The 18,446-nt window shown below is 39.7% G+C and overlaps 1 protein-coding gene across 6 annotated transcripts; it reads left to right on the forward strand.

Annotated features, from left to right (window-relative positions):
• The first annotated feature begins 464 nt into the window (after positions 1 to 464).
• Positions 465 to 18,094, forward strand: ZPBP2 (zona pellucida binding protein 2). 6 transcript variants are annotated; one of them, XM_053570321.1, is made up of 9 exons: positions 465 to 661; positions 802 to 867; positions 2,034 to 2,159; positions 3,105 to 3,266; positions 4,905 to 5,123; positions 5,660 to 5,742; positions 7,087 to 7,267; positions 8,470 to 8,599; positions 17,763 to 18,093. In XM_053570321.1, the coding sequence occupies exons 1-8, from the start codon at positions 613 to 615 to the stop codon at positions 8,562 to 8,564; spliced, it is 981 nt and encodes a 326-aa protein (XP_053426296.1). In that variant the 5' UTR covers positions 465 to 612; the 3' UTR covers positions 8,565 to 8,599; positions 17,763 to 18,093. The 6 variants fall into 6 exon arrangements, with proteins under 6 accessions (XP_053426296.1, XP_053426298.1, XP_053426295.1 ...); XM_053570323.1 differs by lacking the exon at positions 8,470 to 8,599 and having other exon boundaries at positions 17,763 to 18,094; XM_053570320.1 differs by lacking the exon at positions 17,763 to 18,093 and having other exon boundaries at positions 8,470 to 9,703.
• Positions 18,095 to 18,446: the final 352 nt, after the last annotated feature.

The following is an 18,446-nucleotide window of genomic DNA, read 5'->3' on the forward strand; positions in this document are numbered from 1 at the left end:
CTGGATCTTAATTTTGTGGATACAATGCAGTTGCGTGTCAGTTTCAAAGAGATTGGACACAGTTTCAGAGTTCATGGAAGAAAGACATAGGACATTTCCACGCAGGGCTTTATGCTTCACGTAAGGAGAAAACTCATACAAGCTTCTCCCTTCCTCAGGTTCCAATGGGATCGCATTACCTAGACACTCTACCGCACCACCATCCTTGCGACACACGGTGGTGCTCCCTCATTAATCTCTTCAGGCTCTAGGCTAAGGGAGTCCCCAGTATGCAGAGACCTGGGTTCTTTTCCGTTTACTTTATTCTTCCGCGGCCGAGAACGCGGGAGAAAAGGGCCAGATCCAAGCGCGAAGCGTCGAAGGGACTGCAGCAGAGGGGGCGCGAGGGGGCGGGACGCCCTTCTCCTGCGCACTCGCCCCGCCCTGCACACGCGGACCGCCGTGCGCACGCGCTCTGCGGCGCTCCCGCCGTCGCGACCGACGGGTAGGGGAAGTCGACCCCGGCGGTTGGTTCCGCTCTGTGGAGGAGAGATGAGGAGGCGTAGGGCTCGGGTTGAGGTAGGAAGGAGCCCGTTCCTTAACGCCTCCCGTGACGCTAGTCCCTGAGCCGTGATGCGAGCGTGGGTCCTATTCTCCGCGGTGCTCTGGTATCTCGCAGGAGGTGGGGCTCCTCCCGCCCAGTCCCCAGCCCTCTCCCCAGTGCAAAGTTCCCTGTTCAGCCTCCTCGGCTTCTCCCCGTCCCGCCCCACTCTGAGCCCTGGCTCTTCTTACTAAAAAGTCAGTGGTTTCTTTCCTCCGCAGTTGGATGGCAGCGATCGTCCTTATTCAGTAAAAAAGGCTACGTTTATGGCCAGCCAGGACACCCAGGTAATGAGGATCTTTTCACACGCAGGGCTTATCAGAAGAGCTGGAGGTGCCATGGGCCTGCTAAGGTCCTTCCCACTGAGGGAAAAGGAGAGAGAACGAATGTTTATTGAGCATCTACTGTATGCTTGGTAGTTCGCGAAGGTTGTCACATCTTTTCATTACAGCGACCCTAGTGGTAGTAGTACCTTGCCTAAAACCACACGGCTCAAGGAGCTAGAATTCAATCCAGACCTCTTTCTCTGATGCCACTTCACTTCTAGGTGTCTTTGCCACTTTGCAACGCGCGAGGGCCGGCTCAGAGGATTAATTTCAGGGAGGGAAGTCCCAGTGTTTGCAATGTCCTGTCTCTCCCTTATCAACTAGAATTCCTAGGCACCCTTTATGAAGTGCAGCTGAAATATTCATTTATCACTGAGGTGAAATTTTGGCATACTTCCTAAGGAAAACTGTCACATAGCTAACTTGAGATAACTCTGAGCCAGTTCAAAGCATTTGTCACTGGAATCGTTCTATGTTTGGATCCTCTCCCCTTTCCATTCCCTAACCAAATTGTAGGAATGTGTCTTTATGTGCTCAGAGCCTGGCATTCAGTAGGCTTTACAATTATCAGATAATATCTTGTGTGACTGCAGTGATTCCAAGATACTAACGCTGCTTCCACCGCAACAGAATAGGTATTAAGTAATTACAAAATATCTTCCTACTATGCCCCCATATAGGTAGGCTTAATTGTAGTTCCTAACAGGAAATTTGCAGCCAAATATCAAGTTTCCCTTAGAGATGACCATGATCATCTTTAAAATAATTTTGCAACCAAGCTCAACTCCTTTGCTGAACTTTAAATTGATTCCACTAACCCATCAGAAATTATGATCTGAATTTGTACATTAAAGTAAACTTCTGTATGTGTTATGTACATTCTTTTATAAACAAAGCTATAATAACACAGAAAAAGTAAAAATACTCTTTTAACAGTCTGAAGTTTTTAAAACCTACTATGAGAAGCAAAAAGGACTTTAGACTAGCATTCAAAATGTTATGCTGATTTTTTAGAATAGTGAAATTCAAAAAACTAATTAGTATCTTTGGGACAAAATGTTAAGAGTGTATTTATTAATTTAGGTCTGCTATATAATGTAGTTATGTATTATCTTATTTTGTCACAGTGAAAATATATGTAAAATTACATCAAAATAGCCCAGTCCTTATCTGTATGGATTTTAAATATGCTAAGAAAGAAATAGTGGACCCCACCTACATATGGATTGGGCCTAATGAAAAGACATTAACAGGTAAATTTGATTTTAATGTTATTTTTTAATGATGTGAACTTTGTTTAGAAAAGCATGATGACTTATGGGAAAGAACAAATTGAAATTTAATTTTTTTGGTTTTTTGAGACAAGATCTCACTCTGTTACCTGGACTAGAGGGCAATGGTATTGTTATAGCTCACTGCAACTTTGAATTCCTTGGCTCATATGATCGTCCTCCCTCAGCCTCTTGAGTAGCTGGGATTACAAGCAAGTGCCACTACATCTGGCCAATTTTTCTATTTTTTGTAGAAATAGGATCTTGCTGGCAGTTTCGCTTGTTCCATCCTTAGAAAAGTCATGTGTCTTGATCTATGCTTTATTTTCTCCTTAGGCCAAAACTGAAGCAGTAATTTTTGTACTCTACCTCCCAGAGCTGTGTTAATTCAGAAGTCTTTATAAAACTTAAACTTTTATAACCAAACACAGTGACTCCTTCCTGTAATCCTAGCAACTTTGGGAGGCCAAGGTGGGAGAGGATCACTTGAGGTCACTCAGCCCACGCAACAATGAGACAGTGTCTCACAAAAAAAAAAATAATAATAAAATTTATCCTTGTAGCACCAGGAATAGGAGATGAAATATCAAGTATGTAATTTTTCATGATGTTAGAAGAGTGACTTGAAATTTAAGCATTATTGATTAATTTTTATCATATGTGAAGAAGTCATATCATATTGCAGGGCAATGTAATCTCACTTCCAGATGAAACTAAATGCCAAAAAATGAATCAAAGAAAACTAAAATATATTTCAAAAATGCCCTTATGTAGTAGTTTTTCCATAGAGTAATATGAGAGTTAAGATTTTGCTGGATTTTTGAACTATTAATGATAGTTCATTTTTTTTAACTTTTATATGTATTTGTAAATAATGTTTGAATTGTTGTATATTAAATAGCCAAGTAATTTACTGTTTCTGTTTAGGAAATAATCGAATAAATATAACTAAAATAGGAGAGCTATTGGTGAAAGATTTTCTGGAACCTTTGTCTGGACTTTACACATGTACTTTTTCTTATAAGACTGTCAAGGCAGAAACCCAAGAAGAAAAAACAATACAAAGGAGATACGACTTTCTGCTGTTTGGTAAGAATTTAGGCACTTTTTTTTTTAAGAGACAGAGGGTTTCACTGTGTCACTCAGGCTTAAGTACAGTAGCATGATCATAGCTTACCTTAATCTTGAACTCCTGGTCTCAAGGGATTCTCCTGCCTCAGCCTCCCTGGTAACAGGGACTATAGGTGCACACCTCATGCCCAGTTAATTTCTTTTTTTTTTTTTTTTTTAGTGACAGGATCTTGCTATGTTGCCCAGGCTAGTCTCAAATGCCTGGCCTCAAATTATCCTCCTGCTTCTGCCTCCCAAAGTGCTGGGGTTACAGGCATTCTTCACCTGGCCAAGAATTTAGGCACATTTTAATGTATACATTTAATTAGATCAGAAGTGTATGGTTTCTTCATTTAGTGAAAATGAATTTGTTATAGGCAATAATGTCCCCATTTCCCACTGTCTAGCTATATAAGCATAATCTACTTTATCACAATTTGGCAGGTAGTTTAATACTGATGTTTAATTCTATAAAGCAGTGATTTTCAGCTAGTGTGCTATAGCACACTGATGTGCCATGAGAGGATCTTAAGTGTGCTGCGAAAATTTCTAAAGATCATTGTTTTGTTTTGTTTTTTTGAGACTATGTCGCCTTCGGTAGAGTGCTGTAGCATCACAGCTCACAGCAACCTCAAACTCTTGGGCTTAAGCGATTCTCTTGCCTCAGCCTCCCAAGTAGCTGTGACTACAGGGGCTCACCACAATGCCCAGCTGTTTTTTTGTTGCAATTATTTAGCTGTTGTTTAGCAGGTCCGGGCCAGGTTTGAACCTGCTACCCTCAGTGCATGTGGCAGGCACTGTAACCACTATGCTATGGGTGCCAAGCCACAATCATTAATTACTTTTGAAAGAAGTTCAAACCACAGTAAGTATATTTTTTTACTCTTTTTTTTTTTTTTTTGATCAACATTTAAGTGTGCCAGGGAAGTTTAACTATAGATTCAAGTATGCCATGAGAAAAAAAAGGTTGAAAAACACTGCTATAAAGGTATGTCAATGATACTTTGCTGGACTATGCTGACAGAAATGATGCTTTCTGAAAATTAAGACCCTCTCCAAAAGCCTTATTTTTCTGCTTAATACTTGTTAACTGATCTATATAGCTAACCCACAGAAGCCAGTTCACCTCTTGTACTAAGTAAATAATACAAAATACTATCAGAGGAAAATAATACTAAGTTATTAGCTTTCGGGTGGTGCCTGTGGATGAGTGGGTAGGGCACCAGCCCCATATACCAAGGGTGGCAGGTTCGAACCCGGCCCCGGCCAAACTGCAACAAAAAAAATAGCTGGGCATTGTGGTGGGCACCTGTAGTCCCAGCTACTGAGGAAGCTGAGAAAAGAGAATCGCCTAAGTCCAAGAGTTGGAGGTTGCTGTGAGCTGTGACACTACAGCACTCTACCAAGGGTAATAAAAGTAAGACTCTGTCTCTAAAAAAAAAGTTATTAGCTTTGAATATGTTTGTGAAGACAAACTTATAAGACATTTTATTAGATAAGTCAAAGTTGTTATGCTTATTTGCAAGATTGATGGGATCTATTACACATTATTTGAAAATTGGTAGAGAAAATTATTATTACTTGGCACAATTGTTCTTATCCTCATCTTTTTTCAAGCCTATCGAGAACCTGATTATTCATATCAGATGGCTGTACGTTTTACCACGAAGTCTTGTGTAGGAAGATATAATGACCTTCTCTTTAGAGTGCTAAAGAAAATCTTGGATAATCTAATGTCTGATTTATCATGCCATGTCATAGAACCGTCATATAAATGTCATTCTGTGGAAATTCCAGAACGTGGCCTCATACACGAGCTATTTATAGCCTTTCAAGGTAAACTTTTTTAAACATTTCTTTACGAATTTAGTCCTGAACCAGGATAGATTATAAATTAATTACCATGTTAATATCATATCTCATAAATAATAGGTCTTAAATGTTTGTTAACCACTAAAGTATATAGTTGGTCATAGCCTGGTTATGGTTTTGAAAATTAACACACTATTTATCTTCATGTATGATATATTAACATTTTGAAATCAGTATCATTTAAGATAGCTTTTAACTGTGGAGCTAATAACTTCTTATAGAATTTTAAATTGTATTTTTAGAACTTAATAAAAAGGAGTAACCAAACCAAATAACCAAATTTATTTTAAAACCTTGTAGTTACTTACATTAGCCCCCAGATGGAGTGAAATCATAATGTATAAATTATTCAAATCGTGCACCATACTTTATTACTAGGATTAGATAGCTGGATTAAATGCATGCCTGCATGCATACTGAGTTCACCATTTGGAGCTTTACTGAAACGTTTGGAACTTTTTAGAATCCTCTTGTGAACCTATCATTATTTTCCTCTCTAGTTAATCCTTTTGCACCAGGATGGAGAAGTTTATGCAATAAATCTGATGACTGTGAAGATATTACCAATCATAATGTCCTCCAGGTGAGAATTTCAATGTAAGGAAGAAGTATTTGAGTAGTCAATAAAGCCACTTAAAAATATTTGTAAACCATTAATTAAAATGTTTCTTCAAAAATCTGTTTCACTGTGTTGTAAGTATTTATCAATAATAAAAACATTTCTAAGAAGTAAGTGCAAATTTTTTTTTTGAGATAGAGTCTCACTTTGTCACCCTCTGTAGAATACTGTGGCATCATAGCTCACAGCAACCTCAAACGCTTGGGCTCAAGTGATCCTTTGTCTCAACCTCCAAAGTAGCTGATTCTACAGGCACCCACCACAACCCCCAGCTTATTTTTAGAGATGGGGTCTTGCTTTGGCTCAGGATGGTCTCAAACTCATGAGCTTAAGCCTCCCCAAAATTATTCTTTTTAAAAATAATCTTAAATATAAGGTCTTATTGATTTTTGGTTTCAGTTTTTTTAACTGACATTGTAAGATTCTTGGCTATTTCAAGATGTGTTATTTTGGAAAGGTATATCTGGAATATTATACAGCTCTTCAGATAATACTGTGAATTTTATCTAACAGAAGGATGGGTCCCTGGTTCCCCAAATGATGATTAAACAGTAGCTTAAAGAAGCACCTCACAATCGTGTCATCATAGGCTAAAACAATGGTGCTTCCAAAATTGTATCCATACAGGTCATAATAATTGCTCTGTCCTCTGCTATCCTCAGAGTCTGAGGATATAGTTTTAAAAATCCCTTCACTTGGCTGGGCACCCATAGCACAGTGGTTACGGCGCCAGCCACATATGCCGAGGCTGGCGAGTTCAAACCTGGCCCGGGCCGGCTAAAAACAATGACAACTGCAACAGGGCGACAAAGTGAGACTCTGTCTCAAAAAAAAAGAAAAAAAAAAATCCCTCACTCCCCTGGTCTAGTTCCTGAGCCCATACCCTTAATGTTGTGCATGATTTATGATTTAATATCAGTTATTACTTAAATCTATGCTCAAAAAATAAAATGTACATCATTAGTTTGTAGTGCTGTGTAGAAAAAAGTCTTATGTCTTATTTTCCAGTTTGATTGGCTTTTTTTCTTGATGATCTTATGGAAATAAGGAACTCCCAGTTATCTATACCTGTATATACAACAGGCATGCAAATCATTTAAGTTTCTTTTAACCTTAATTTTTTCTTAACCATTGAATATGAATCGACAAGTTAATGAGGTCAAGACTAGGTTAATTGTTAGCATTACCACGACTTTTCAGGAATTAACCTGCTGTATAAAGTATGGCAAGCTTATTGCTGTAGATACTGGAGGAGAAATTTGGTTCGTGGTTTGTACTTGTACTCCTCTCTGATATTTTACATTTTAGGCAAGAAATCGAATAGAAGAATTTTTTCGGAGTCAAACATACATTTTCTACCACCACGTTAATAAAACTGTACCAGCTATGCATTTTGTGGACCACAGTTTTCAAGTAGAACGTCTGGATAGCTGTCGACCAGGCTTTGGAAAAAATGAAGGTCTACACAGTAATTGTGCTACCTGTTGCGGTAATTATAAAATATAAATATCTAAGTATTTAAGAAGTAAGAAAAAATTAAATAAGTATTTAGATTATATAGTCAGGAAAATAGATGAGTAATTCACTTAGGATAATTGAATTGAATCTTTGCACTGATTCTCTTACCAAAAATTTATATTTAGCTGAAGGGAAATAAACATTCAAAGCTCTAAATTTCAAAATACAATTATTATTTTTTTTTTTTTTGAGACAGTCTCACTTTGTCACCCTCAGTAGAGTACCGTGCTGTCACAGCTCACCTCCAACTCCTGGGCTTAGGCGAGTCTCTTGCCTCAGCCTCCCAAGTAGCTGGGACTACAGGCGCCCGCCACGACACCCGGCTATTTTTTTGTTGCAGTTTGGCCAGGGCCGGGCTCGAATCCGCCACCCTGGGTATATGGGGCCAGCGCCCTACCAACTGAGCCACAGGCGCCGCCCCAAAATATAATTATCTTAATATGTCTTAATTCTTCCTAATGGACTGTTTTGTATAACAAAACATTTCTGTGGTTTCTGACTTAAGTCACTATACTATGAAGGAAAACAGAATGGTTCTACCTAGAAGACAGAGAAGTAGGAAATAGGAACTAGAAAACTAGGAATAGGAAGTCATAAATGGGGCACTGCAGGAATACTGGAAAATGCTGAAGCACCTCACAATCATGTCATCATGGGCGAAAACAGTGGTGCTAAAGGAAAAAATAGTATTCTTTTACAATCTAAAAGAAAAAATAGAATTCTAGCAGTACCAGTAGCTCAGTGGGTAGGGTGCCGGCCAAATGCACCAGGGCTGGTGGGTTCGAACCCAGCCTGGGTCTGCTAAAAAAAAAAAATAGCCTGGACGTTGTAGCAGGCGCCTGTAGTCCCAGCTACTAGGGAGGCCGAGGCAAGAGAATCGCTTGAGCCCAAGAGTTTGAGGTTACCGTGAGCTGCAACACCATACCGAAGGCAACACAGTGAGACTCTGTCTCAATAACAAAAAAAGAAAAGAAAAGAAAAAATAGGATTCTAACTTTCTCTTATCTTTAAGATCATCAAATTATGAAGTTTAATTAGGTGAACATAACTCAGTATAATATAAAAATAGTGTAATATTGAAGGCAAATGTGTATTATTATAATAAAATACCTCTAAGTTATAGAGATATAAAATAACTCTTAATTATAATAATCTATGTGTTTTTCTCTGCAGTGGTTTGTAGTCCTGGGACTTTTAGTCCCGATGTTGATGTTATTTGTCAGCCCTGCATTTCCATCCACATCTACGGAGCTAAATCTTGCCCATAAACTTCAAACAAAAATCAGCAATATGAAGGCTAGAGGTGAAAGCATTGTTACCCGCTTGTGGAGGTGGGGGACAAATGATTTGTTCACATCCCAGAGCATCATAGATATTTCCATTAAGTAACATCAATAAGACCAAAACACTGGTAAACATACTTTATGGAAATTTTAAAAGTTGGCATAGCATTTCTAAGAAGGAATTTCACCCAGTATCTCTAGTATACAAAGAAAGGAAAGTTTTAAGTATTAGTGGATGATTTTTTAATGAAATATGTTTTGTTGTTTACAAACGGAATCTGTTGCTCTTGTACCTAAGACTATATTAAGGTTAAGAAGAGTGGCAAAGTATCATATAATAAAAATTTTATACTTCTATATATTAATTTGTTTATTGTTATCACTCATATGAAATAAAGGCGTATATATTACCTTTATAATTAAAACCAAACAATTATTTGTTTTGGTCTGTTTGCTTTTATTTTTAAAAATAATGGATTCACTGTGAACTCATGATGATTTACAGGTGGCTCATGCCTCTAATCCTTGCAGTCTAGGAGGCCAAGGTGAGTGGATTGCCTGAGTTCACAGGTTTGAGACCAGCCTGAGCCAGGGCCAAAAATAACTAGGCACTGTGGCAGGTGCCTGTGATCCCAGTAACTTGGGAGGCCAAGGCAAGAGAATTGCTTGAGCCCAAGAGTTTGAGGTTGTTGTGAGCTATGGTGGTACAGCACTCTACCAAACAGCAACAAAATGAGACTCTGTCTCCAAAAATAAATAAATAAAATAAAATAATGGATTTTGTTTTTTCAGTATAAGTTTAGATTTACAGAAAAATTGAGCAGATGATACGTTAGAGTTCAATATACCACTCCACCCCACACTTTCATCCCTTCTCACAATTTCCCCTATTATTACCACTTGCGTTGGGTAGCACATTTGTTGCAATTAATGAACCAATATCCATACGTTGTTATTAACTATAGTCCATAGTTTATATTAAGATTCATTCTTTGTGTTGTAAAGTTCTTTGAGTTTTGACAAATGGTTAATGACGTGTCTGCCATTTCAGTTTCACACAGAATAGTTTTACCACCCTGAAAATCCCCTGTGCTTCACCTGTTTATCCCTCCCCACCCTAAGCCCATGGCAACCACTGATTTTTTCTTATCTATGTTGTTTTGCCTTTTCCAAAATGACATATAGTTGTAGACTACATGTAGACTTTTCAGATTGGTTTCTTCCACTTAGCAGTAAGTATTTAAGGTTCTGCCATGTCTGTTTATGACTTGATAGCTCATTTTTTATTGCTGAATAATATACCATTGTATAGATGCATCTTACGGTGTTTATCCTTTTACCCGCTGAAGGATATCTTGGGTGCTTGCAGTTTTGGGTGATTATGAAGAAAACTGTTGTAAACATTTGTGTGCAGATTTTTGTGTAGGCATAAGTTTTCACATCACTTGGGTGAGTAACCTAGGAATGTGATTGCTGGCTCATTAGATAAGACTGTGTTTGGTTCTAAAAGAAACTGCCAAACTATCTCCTGAAGTGGTTTACAATTTTACATTTCTACAGCAGTAAGTAAGTGTTCCTGTTTTTCCTTATCTTCCCCAGCATTTGGTATTGTCAGTTTTTGGATCTTGGCCATTCTGCTAGGTGTATAATGAATGGTATTTTATTGTTTTAATTTGCAGTCCCTAAATAACATCTGATGTTGAGCATCTTTTCATTTGGTCATTTGCCATCTGTATATCTGGTGAGGTGTCCAGATCTTTTGCCCATTTTTTAATTGGGTTGTTTATTCTCTTATTGTTGAGTTATAAGAGTTACTTATGTATTTTTTTTTAGGGTTTGCAAAAAAGAACCAATACATTTTTCCTTTTTTTTTTTTTTCCAGACAGAGTCTTACTCTGTCACCCTGGATAGAGTGCCGTGGAGTCATAGCTCACAGCAACCTCAAAGTCTTGGGCTTGAGCAATCTTGCCTCTGCCTCCCAAGTACCTGAAACTACAGGCATGGGCCACTAAGCCTGCCTGACTAGTTTTTCTTTCTTTCTTTTTTTTTTTGTTTTAGTAGAGATAGAGTCTCCCTCTTGCTCAGGCTGGTATCGAACTCCTGAGCTCAGGCAATCCACCCGCCTCAGCCTCCCACAGTGCTAGGACTATCAAATGAGCCAGCATACCTCGGTCATTTTTACATTTTTGTTTGAGCATTTATTTTTTCCCCAAAGAAATCCATGCAGAGAGAGAGAGAAAAAGACAGAGGAAGGTTGTTTGTTTAGACAGAATCTAACTCTGTCACATAGGCTAGAGTGCCATCGTCTCAGCCTAGTTCACAGCAACCTCAGACTCCTGGGCTTCAGCAGTTCTCCCACCTCACCCTCCCAAGTAGCTGGGTGAGGGATTACAGACATGCACCACTATGTCCTGCTAATTTTTCTCTTTTTATAGAGAGGGGGCCTAGCTTTGTTTAGGCTAGTCTAAAACTCCAAAGCTCAAGGGATCCTCCCACCTCAGCCTCCCAGAGTGCTAGGGTTACAGGCATGACCCACCTAACCAGCCCTCTTTTGTGTATTTTGGATACAAATTTTTTATGAGATACATGTTTAAAAAGATTTTCTCATATTCTTTCTTCATTCCTTTGACAATGTCTTTCACAGAGCAGAAGTTTTTTTTTTTTTTTTTTTTGGTTGCAGTTTTTGGCCAGGGCTGGGTTTGAACCCAGCACCTCTGGCATATGGAGCCGGCGCCCTACTCGTTGAGCCACAGGAACCGCCCGCACAGAGCACAAGTTTTAAATTAAATTTATTTTTTTTACTCTCACAGCCCTCACGCAGAGCTGAGAAGTTTTTTTTTTTTTTTTTTTTTGGCCAGGGCTGGGTTTGAACTCGCCACCTCCGGCATATGGGACCGGCACCCTAGTCCTTGAGCCACAGGTGCCGCCCAGAGCTGAGAAGTTTTTAATTTTAATAAAGTCCAACTTAATAATTTTTTCTTTCATGGATTATGCTTTTGGTGTCATATCTGAAAACTCATTGCCAAATCCGCAGTCCACCTAGATTTTTCTCCTGTTAATCTTCTACAAATTAATACAGTTTTGCATTTTATGTTTAGGTTTAAGATCCATTTTTAGTTATATATACATACATACATATATATGTGTATATGTGTATATATATATACACTTTTTTTTTTTTTTGTGGAGACAGTTTCACTTTATCGCCCACTGTAGAGTGATTTGGCATCACACAGCTCACAGCAACCTCCAACTCCTGGGCTCAGGCGATTCCTTTGCCTCAGCCTCATGAATAGCTGGGACTACAGGTGCCTGCCACAACGCCTGGCTGTTTTTTTTGTTGCAGATTGGCCGGGGCCGGGTTTGAACCCACCACCGTCCGTGTATGGGGCCTGGGCCCTGCCCATTGAGCCACAGGCGCTGCCCTTTAGTTATACTTTAGTCAAAAGTATATAAGCTGTATGTCTAGATTCATTTTTTGGGTATAGATATCCAGTTGTTCTGGTACCATTTGTTGAACAGACTATTCTTCGTCAAATGAATTGCTTTTGTGCTTTTTTGTTTGTTTGTTTGTTTGCTTGCTTGCTTATTTTTTTGAGGCAGAGTCTTGTCTTACTCTGTTGCCCAGGCTAGAGTGCTTGACTCACAGCAACATCAGATTCTTGGGACAGAGTAATCCTCCTGCCTCAATCTCCTGCGTAGCCGGAACTACAGGAGCCCACCATAATACCTGGCTAGTTTTTCTATTTTTTAGTAGAGATAGGGTCTTGCTTTTGCTCAGGCTGGTTTTGAACTTCTGAGCTCAAGGGATCCCCCTGCCTTAGCCTCTGAGAGCGCAAGGATAATAGAGGTGAGCCAGCATGCCCCGCCTGCCTTTGCTCTTTTATCAAATCTCACTGGATTATATGTGTGTTGGTCTGTCTGGGCTCTCTGTTCTGCTCTATTATCAATTTGTTTCTTCTTTTAGCAATACCAGCCTATCTTGATTACTGGATATTAAGTCCTAAATTTGAGTAGTGCCAGTCCTCTAACCTTGGTCTTCAGTATTCTGTTATTCTGAGTCTTTTTGCCTTTCCCTATAAACTTTAGAATCAGTTCCGTTTTTTTGTTTTGTTTTTTTTTGTGTGTGTGTGTGTTTTTGTTTTTTTTTTTTGAGACAGAGTCTCACTTCGTCACCCTGGGTAGAGTGCCATGGCATCATAGCTCACAAAACCTCAAACTCTTGGCCTTAAGTGATTCTCTTGCCTCAGCCTCCCAAGTAGCTGGGACAACAGGCGCCCATCACAACGCCTGGCTATTTTGTGTTGCAGGTGTCATTGTTGTTTAGCAGGCCCCAGGCAGGGCTCGAATCCACCAGCTTCAGTGTATGTGGCTGCCTCCATAACCACTGTGCTATGGGCACTGAGCCAGAATCAGTTTTTCTATAATCGTGAAATAACTTGCTGAGAGTTTGATTGAATTGCATTGAATCTCTAGTCAAGTTGGGGAGACTTGACTTTTTTTGGTTTTGATTTTTGTTTTGTTTTGGTTTTGGTATTTGATTTTTTACTCCTAGGTTCAAGTGAGCCCCCTACCTCTCAGCCTTCTAAGTAGCTAGGGCTGCAAGTGCCCACCACTACCCCCAGCTTTTTTTTTTAGATATGGGGATCTCACTGTGTTTCTCAGGCTGATCTTGAATTGCTGGCCTCAAGTGATCCTCCTACAGTTTTATTTCTTCCTTGCCATTCTATATACCTTTTATTTCCCTTATTTTCTAATTGCATTAGCTAAGACTTCCAGTACAATGTTCAATAGGAATAGTGAGGGGGAACATCTTTGCCTCATTCCTAATCTTCCTCTTTTGGAAGGAAAGTGTAATCCCTCCCAAAGTGCTAGGATTATAGGCAAGAGCCATTTCACCTGGCCAGAATTGACATATTAATAATATTGAGTCTTCCCATCCATGAACATGGAATATCTCTTCATTTGTTTCTTTTATTTCTTTCATTGGAGTTTTGTAGTTTTCCTCATATGGATTCTATATGTATATTGTTAGGTTTATGTCTAAATATTTAATTTTTTGGTGTTTATGTGAATGGTATTGTGTTTTTCATTTTAAATTTCAAGTTTTCATTGCTGGCATATAGGGAAGCAATTGACTTTTGTATATTATATTTATTTTATATTAACTGTATATCCAGTAACTATATTGTAATTACTTAGATCCAGTTCCAGGAATTCTTTGGGATTTTCTTTTTTCTTTTTCTTTTCTTTCTTTTTTTTTTTATTTTGAGACAGACTCTCAAGATGTTGCCCTGGGTAGAGTGTCATGGCATCATAGCTCACAGCAACTTCCAACTCAGGCTCAAGCGATCCGCTTGTGTCAGTTTTTCTATTTTTAGTGGAGACAGAGTCTTGGTTCTTTTTTTTTGCTCAGGCTGGTCTCAAACCCGGGAGCTCAAGCAATCCACCTGCCTTGGCCTCTCAAAGTGCTAGGCGCCCGGCCTCTTTGGGATTTTCTATATAGACAATAAGCATCTGCAAACAAAGACAGTTTTATTTCTTCCTTGGCATTCTATATACCTTTTATTTCCCTTATTTTCTAATTGCATTAGCTAAGACTTCCAGTACAATGTTCAATAGGAGTAGTGAGGGGGAACATCTTTGCCTCATTCCTAATCTTAGAAGGAAAACATCACAGTTTCTCACTATAAAGTATGATGTTAACCATAGGCTTTTTTGGTATACTTTCTTTGTTAAATTGAATAATCTATTCTTAATCTGCTGAGAGTTTTTATCATGAATGGGTAGTAGATTTTGTCACATGCTTTTTCTACATTTATTCATACAGTCATATGATTTTTCTTTAGCCTGTTAATATAATGGATTACGTTAATTCATTTTCTTTTTGTTTGTTTGAGAAAGAGTCTCACACTTTTGCCCAGGCTAAAGTGCCATGGCATCAGCCTAATTCACAGCAACCTCAAAACACCTGGGTTCAAGTGATCCTCCTGCCACAGCCTCTGGAGTAGCTGGGACTATAGTGACCACCACAACACCTGGCTAATTTTTTATTTTTACTAGAGATGGAGTCACACTCTTGCTCAAGCTGGTCTTGAACCCCTGAACTCAAGTGATCCTTCTGCCTTGGCCTCCCCGAGTGCTAGGATTATAGGCATGAGTAACTGGGACTACAGGCAAGCACCTCTGTGCCCAGCCTGAACCACGAAAGCATTTTATTTTATTTATTTATTTATTTAATTTGTTTATTATAGAGACAGAGTATCACTTTATCGCCCTCAGTAGAATGCTGTGGCATAACAGCTCACAGCAACCTCCAACTCCTGGGCTTAAGCGATTCTCTTGCCTCAGCCTCCCAAGTAGCTGGAACTACAGGCACCCACCATAACGCCCAGTTATTTTTGTTGTTGTTGTTGCAGTTTGGCCAGGGGTGGGCTCAAACCTGCCACCCTTGGTTTATGGGACTAGCACCTTACCCACTGAGCCACAGGCATCGCCCCATGAAAGCATTTTTTAAAAACAAGTACTCGGCTTGGCACCTATAGCACAGTGGTTACAGTGCGGGCCACATACACCCAGGCTGGCAGGTTCGAACCCGCCCAGGGCCAACTAAACAACAATGGCAACTATAACCAAAAAAAAAAAAAAAATTGGCCGGGCATTGTGGCGGGCTCCTATAGTCTCAGCTACTTGGGAGGCTGAGGCAAGAGAATCACTTAAGCCCAAGAGTTTGAGGTTGCTGTGAGCTGTGATGTCATAGCACTCTACCCAAGGTGACATAGTGAGACTCTGTCTCAAAAAAAAATAAAATAAAATAAGTACTCATCCTTTGTCCTCTCTGATCCAAAACAAATGTCCCAGGTCTATCCAACCTGTGGCCACATGCAGATTATTTGAGTACTGTTTTGCTTATTCGTGGTATCAGATACTGAGAAAAGTGTACATGGACCTTTTTTTGCTCATCACCTTTTGTTAGTGCTCGCTAGTTAATGTGTGGCCCAGGACAACTTTTATTCTTCTAATGTGCCCCAGAAAAGAAGAAAGGTTTGATACCCCTCTATACTATAAAAGAAATGGGGGTAGCCCTGTGGCTCAACGGAGTAAGGTACCAGCTCCATATGTCAGAGGTGGTGGGTTCAAACCCAGCTCTGGCCAAAAACTGCAAAAAAAAAAAAAAGAAAGAAAGAAAGAAAAGAAATGGGAGACATTTTTCTGTTCAGACTCACTGAGTCCTCAGACTAAAACCAGGGGGAAAAGAAAGCAATGCTTGTTTTGGGATAAATTGAGGCTTTGGTTTTGGTTTTCTCTCTCTGTAAAAAAAAAAAAAAAATTAGGCTCAGTGTCTGTGGCTCAAGTGGCTAAGGCACCAGCCTCATATACCTGAGCTGGTGGGTTTGAATCCAGCCTGGGCCCGCCAAACAACAATGACAGCTGCAACCAAAAAATAGCAAGGTGTTGTGGCGGGCGCCTGTAGTCCCAGCTACTTGGGAGGCGGAGGCAGGAGAATCACTTGAGCCCAGGAGTTGGAGGTTGCTGTGAGCTGTGATGGGACAGCACTCTACCCAGGGCGACAACTACAGGCTCTATCACAAAAAAAAAAAAGTTTTAAAGAAAAATGTTCAAGTGTGATCTTACTCTCTGTTTTGTTTTTATTTTTAGTTAAGATCAAGGGACATTAGAAAATATAATTCAGTTATATCTGTCCATGTCTATTGAGAGGAAAGCAGAGACTTGGAAGAAAGGAAGGCAAAGTGAGGGGAGAAAAGGGAAAATGGGGGAGGAAACTCAGGCCCCCTAAACATCTCAGCAGCTACCCATTGCTTATATGTGCCTATGCCACTAAGGAGGTGACGGCTGGTTCAGGACAGGAGATGTTGGACATTATAATGTTTTGTGGCTCTCCAAAGGGTCACATTGCTTAAGCAGATATACAATATATCTGCAGTACTGAAATTTCAGGAGGAGGCAATTAGAGGGAAAAAAGTATAAAAAGGCCCTTAAGAGGAGCAATAAAAGGGGGCGGGGTTGACAAGCACTGGCACAAAGGATCAAACTCCAAAATAGCATCCAAGGTCTTCTACAGTCTGCTTTCAGTTGACCTTTCAACCTTTACTGCTATCATTTCTACACTGGGGGAAAGGTTGGACAAGATGTCTTAAGATGTCTTCCAGCTCTAAGAGTCTTCTCGGTTTGAATCCTTTTCTCTAACCAGACTCATCTTGCTGCCTCCCTCCTAGACAGACTACACTCATTCCTCATGTGTTGCCTTGTTTTTGTTGTTGTTGTTGAGACAGAGTCCCACCCTGTGCCCTGAACAGAATGCAGTGGAGTCATAGCTCACTGCAATCTCAGACTTGGACGCCTACAGCCTCCAGAAGACTCTGGGATTACAGGCACTCACATGGTGCCCAACTGGGTTTTTCTTTTTTTCATGAGTCAGGGTCTCACTTTCACTCAGAAAAGTCTGGAACTCCTGAGCTCAAGCAATCTTCCCCCCTCGGCCTCCCACAGTGCTGGGATTACAGGTGTAAGCCACCACTTCCAGCATCATTCCTCATATGTAGAATGCCCTTTCCTCTTTGATTCTACTTTATTCAAAACACTTCCACTCACGAGGATCACTTCCTTCCTTAAATTTAGCATCCCCCACTGATAATTTTAGCATGTAATCACACTTGTGATAATTTATATTTTTAAGCCTCTTTCCTTATATGTAAAATAAAGGGATTGTGTTAAGGGATCCATATTATCTCTTCCAGCATTAAATCTAAGTTTAATGTCTCATCTTTTCCATCTTCTGTAGCCTTTTCCCCTCCCTCCCCGTTACATAACAGACTCCTATGCAAGAACTTCCTGTACTCCCTTTGAATGCCCCCACATTGCTATGTGTTGAACAGCTGTAATAATTAACTGAAGTAATTAAATTGAGTCTGCATACAAAGATAAACTTTTGTTACACACTGCTTGCTGTTTAAAATATTTTGAACTTTGAGAACATTTGTCTCCTATCCATTTATTCATATCATTGTGTTTTCTATCCTCCAGCCCTGGTCCAGTGTAAGCTGTTTAAATATTATAACATTGCAGGATAAAAAGCATGTCTTGAATTAATATTTTGCAAATGGTAAACCCAGAAATATTAAAATTAAATTAAATGTCATCCTCTTTATCTCATTATCACAGAAATAAAGTCCTGACATGGCAACAGAGTTATATCTTCTGACTTACTCAGTGGAAACAGAAGTTGTAACAGCATCCCCCAAATTTGATGCTGGAAAAGTCTCAGACTACCTTTTTTTTTCATCTTGTACACTTGTAGTACTTAGATGTCACATTTCACATAACTGTATCTACCAAAAGAGTCACTATTGAATAAAATTATGTACTTTGTACTACTGCAAGAGTATTTTCCAACACTGGTGGATTATTAACAATAAACAAACAGTTGGTTTCCATTTGCCTGGTCCAGCAATCGTTTTGGCATGTGTGTGGTGTTAGTATCATTATGCTCTGAATTGCAGATGCCTTTATCTTCATGTATTGTAGATGCTTCTGTCTGAAGCAATTAAAAAATCAATGGAGGGTGGCGCCTGTGGCTCAGTGAGTAGGGTGCCGGCCCCATATACCGAGGGTGACGGGTTCAAATCCAGCCCCCACTGAACTGCAACCAAAAAATAGCCGGGCGTTGTGGTGGGCGCCTGTAGTCCCAGCTGCTTGGGAGGCTGAGGCAGGAGAATCGCGGAAGCCCAAGAGCTAGAGGTTGCGGTGAGTCCTGTGACATCATGGCACTCTACTGAAGGCCGTAAAGTGAGGCTCTGTCTCTACCAAAAAACAAAAAATTAAAAAAATCAATGGATTTACTTGGTC

This window comes from Nycticebus coucang, chromosome 18 (assembly GCF_027406575.1).
Source record: "Nycticebus coucang isolate mNycCou1 chromosome 18, mNycCou1.pri, whole genome shotgun sequence".
NCBI classification, from domain to species: Eukaryota; Metazoa; Chordata; class Mammalia; order Primates; family Lorisidae; genus Nycticebus; species Nycticebus coucang.

Coding starts and splice junctions, on each gene's coding strand:
- ZPBP2 (XM_053570321.1), top strand. CDS start 613: ATGCGAGCGTGGGTCCTATTCTCCGCGGTGCTCTGGTATCTCGCAGGA. Junction 2,160..3,104: donor TAATGAAAAGACATTAACAG/GTAAATTTGATT, acceptor GTTTCTGTTTAG/GAAATAATCGAATAAATATA. Junction 3,267..4,904: donor ATACGACTTTCTGCTGTTTG/GTAAGAATTTAG, acceptor TCTTTTTTCAAG/CCTATCGAGAACCTGATTAT.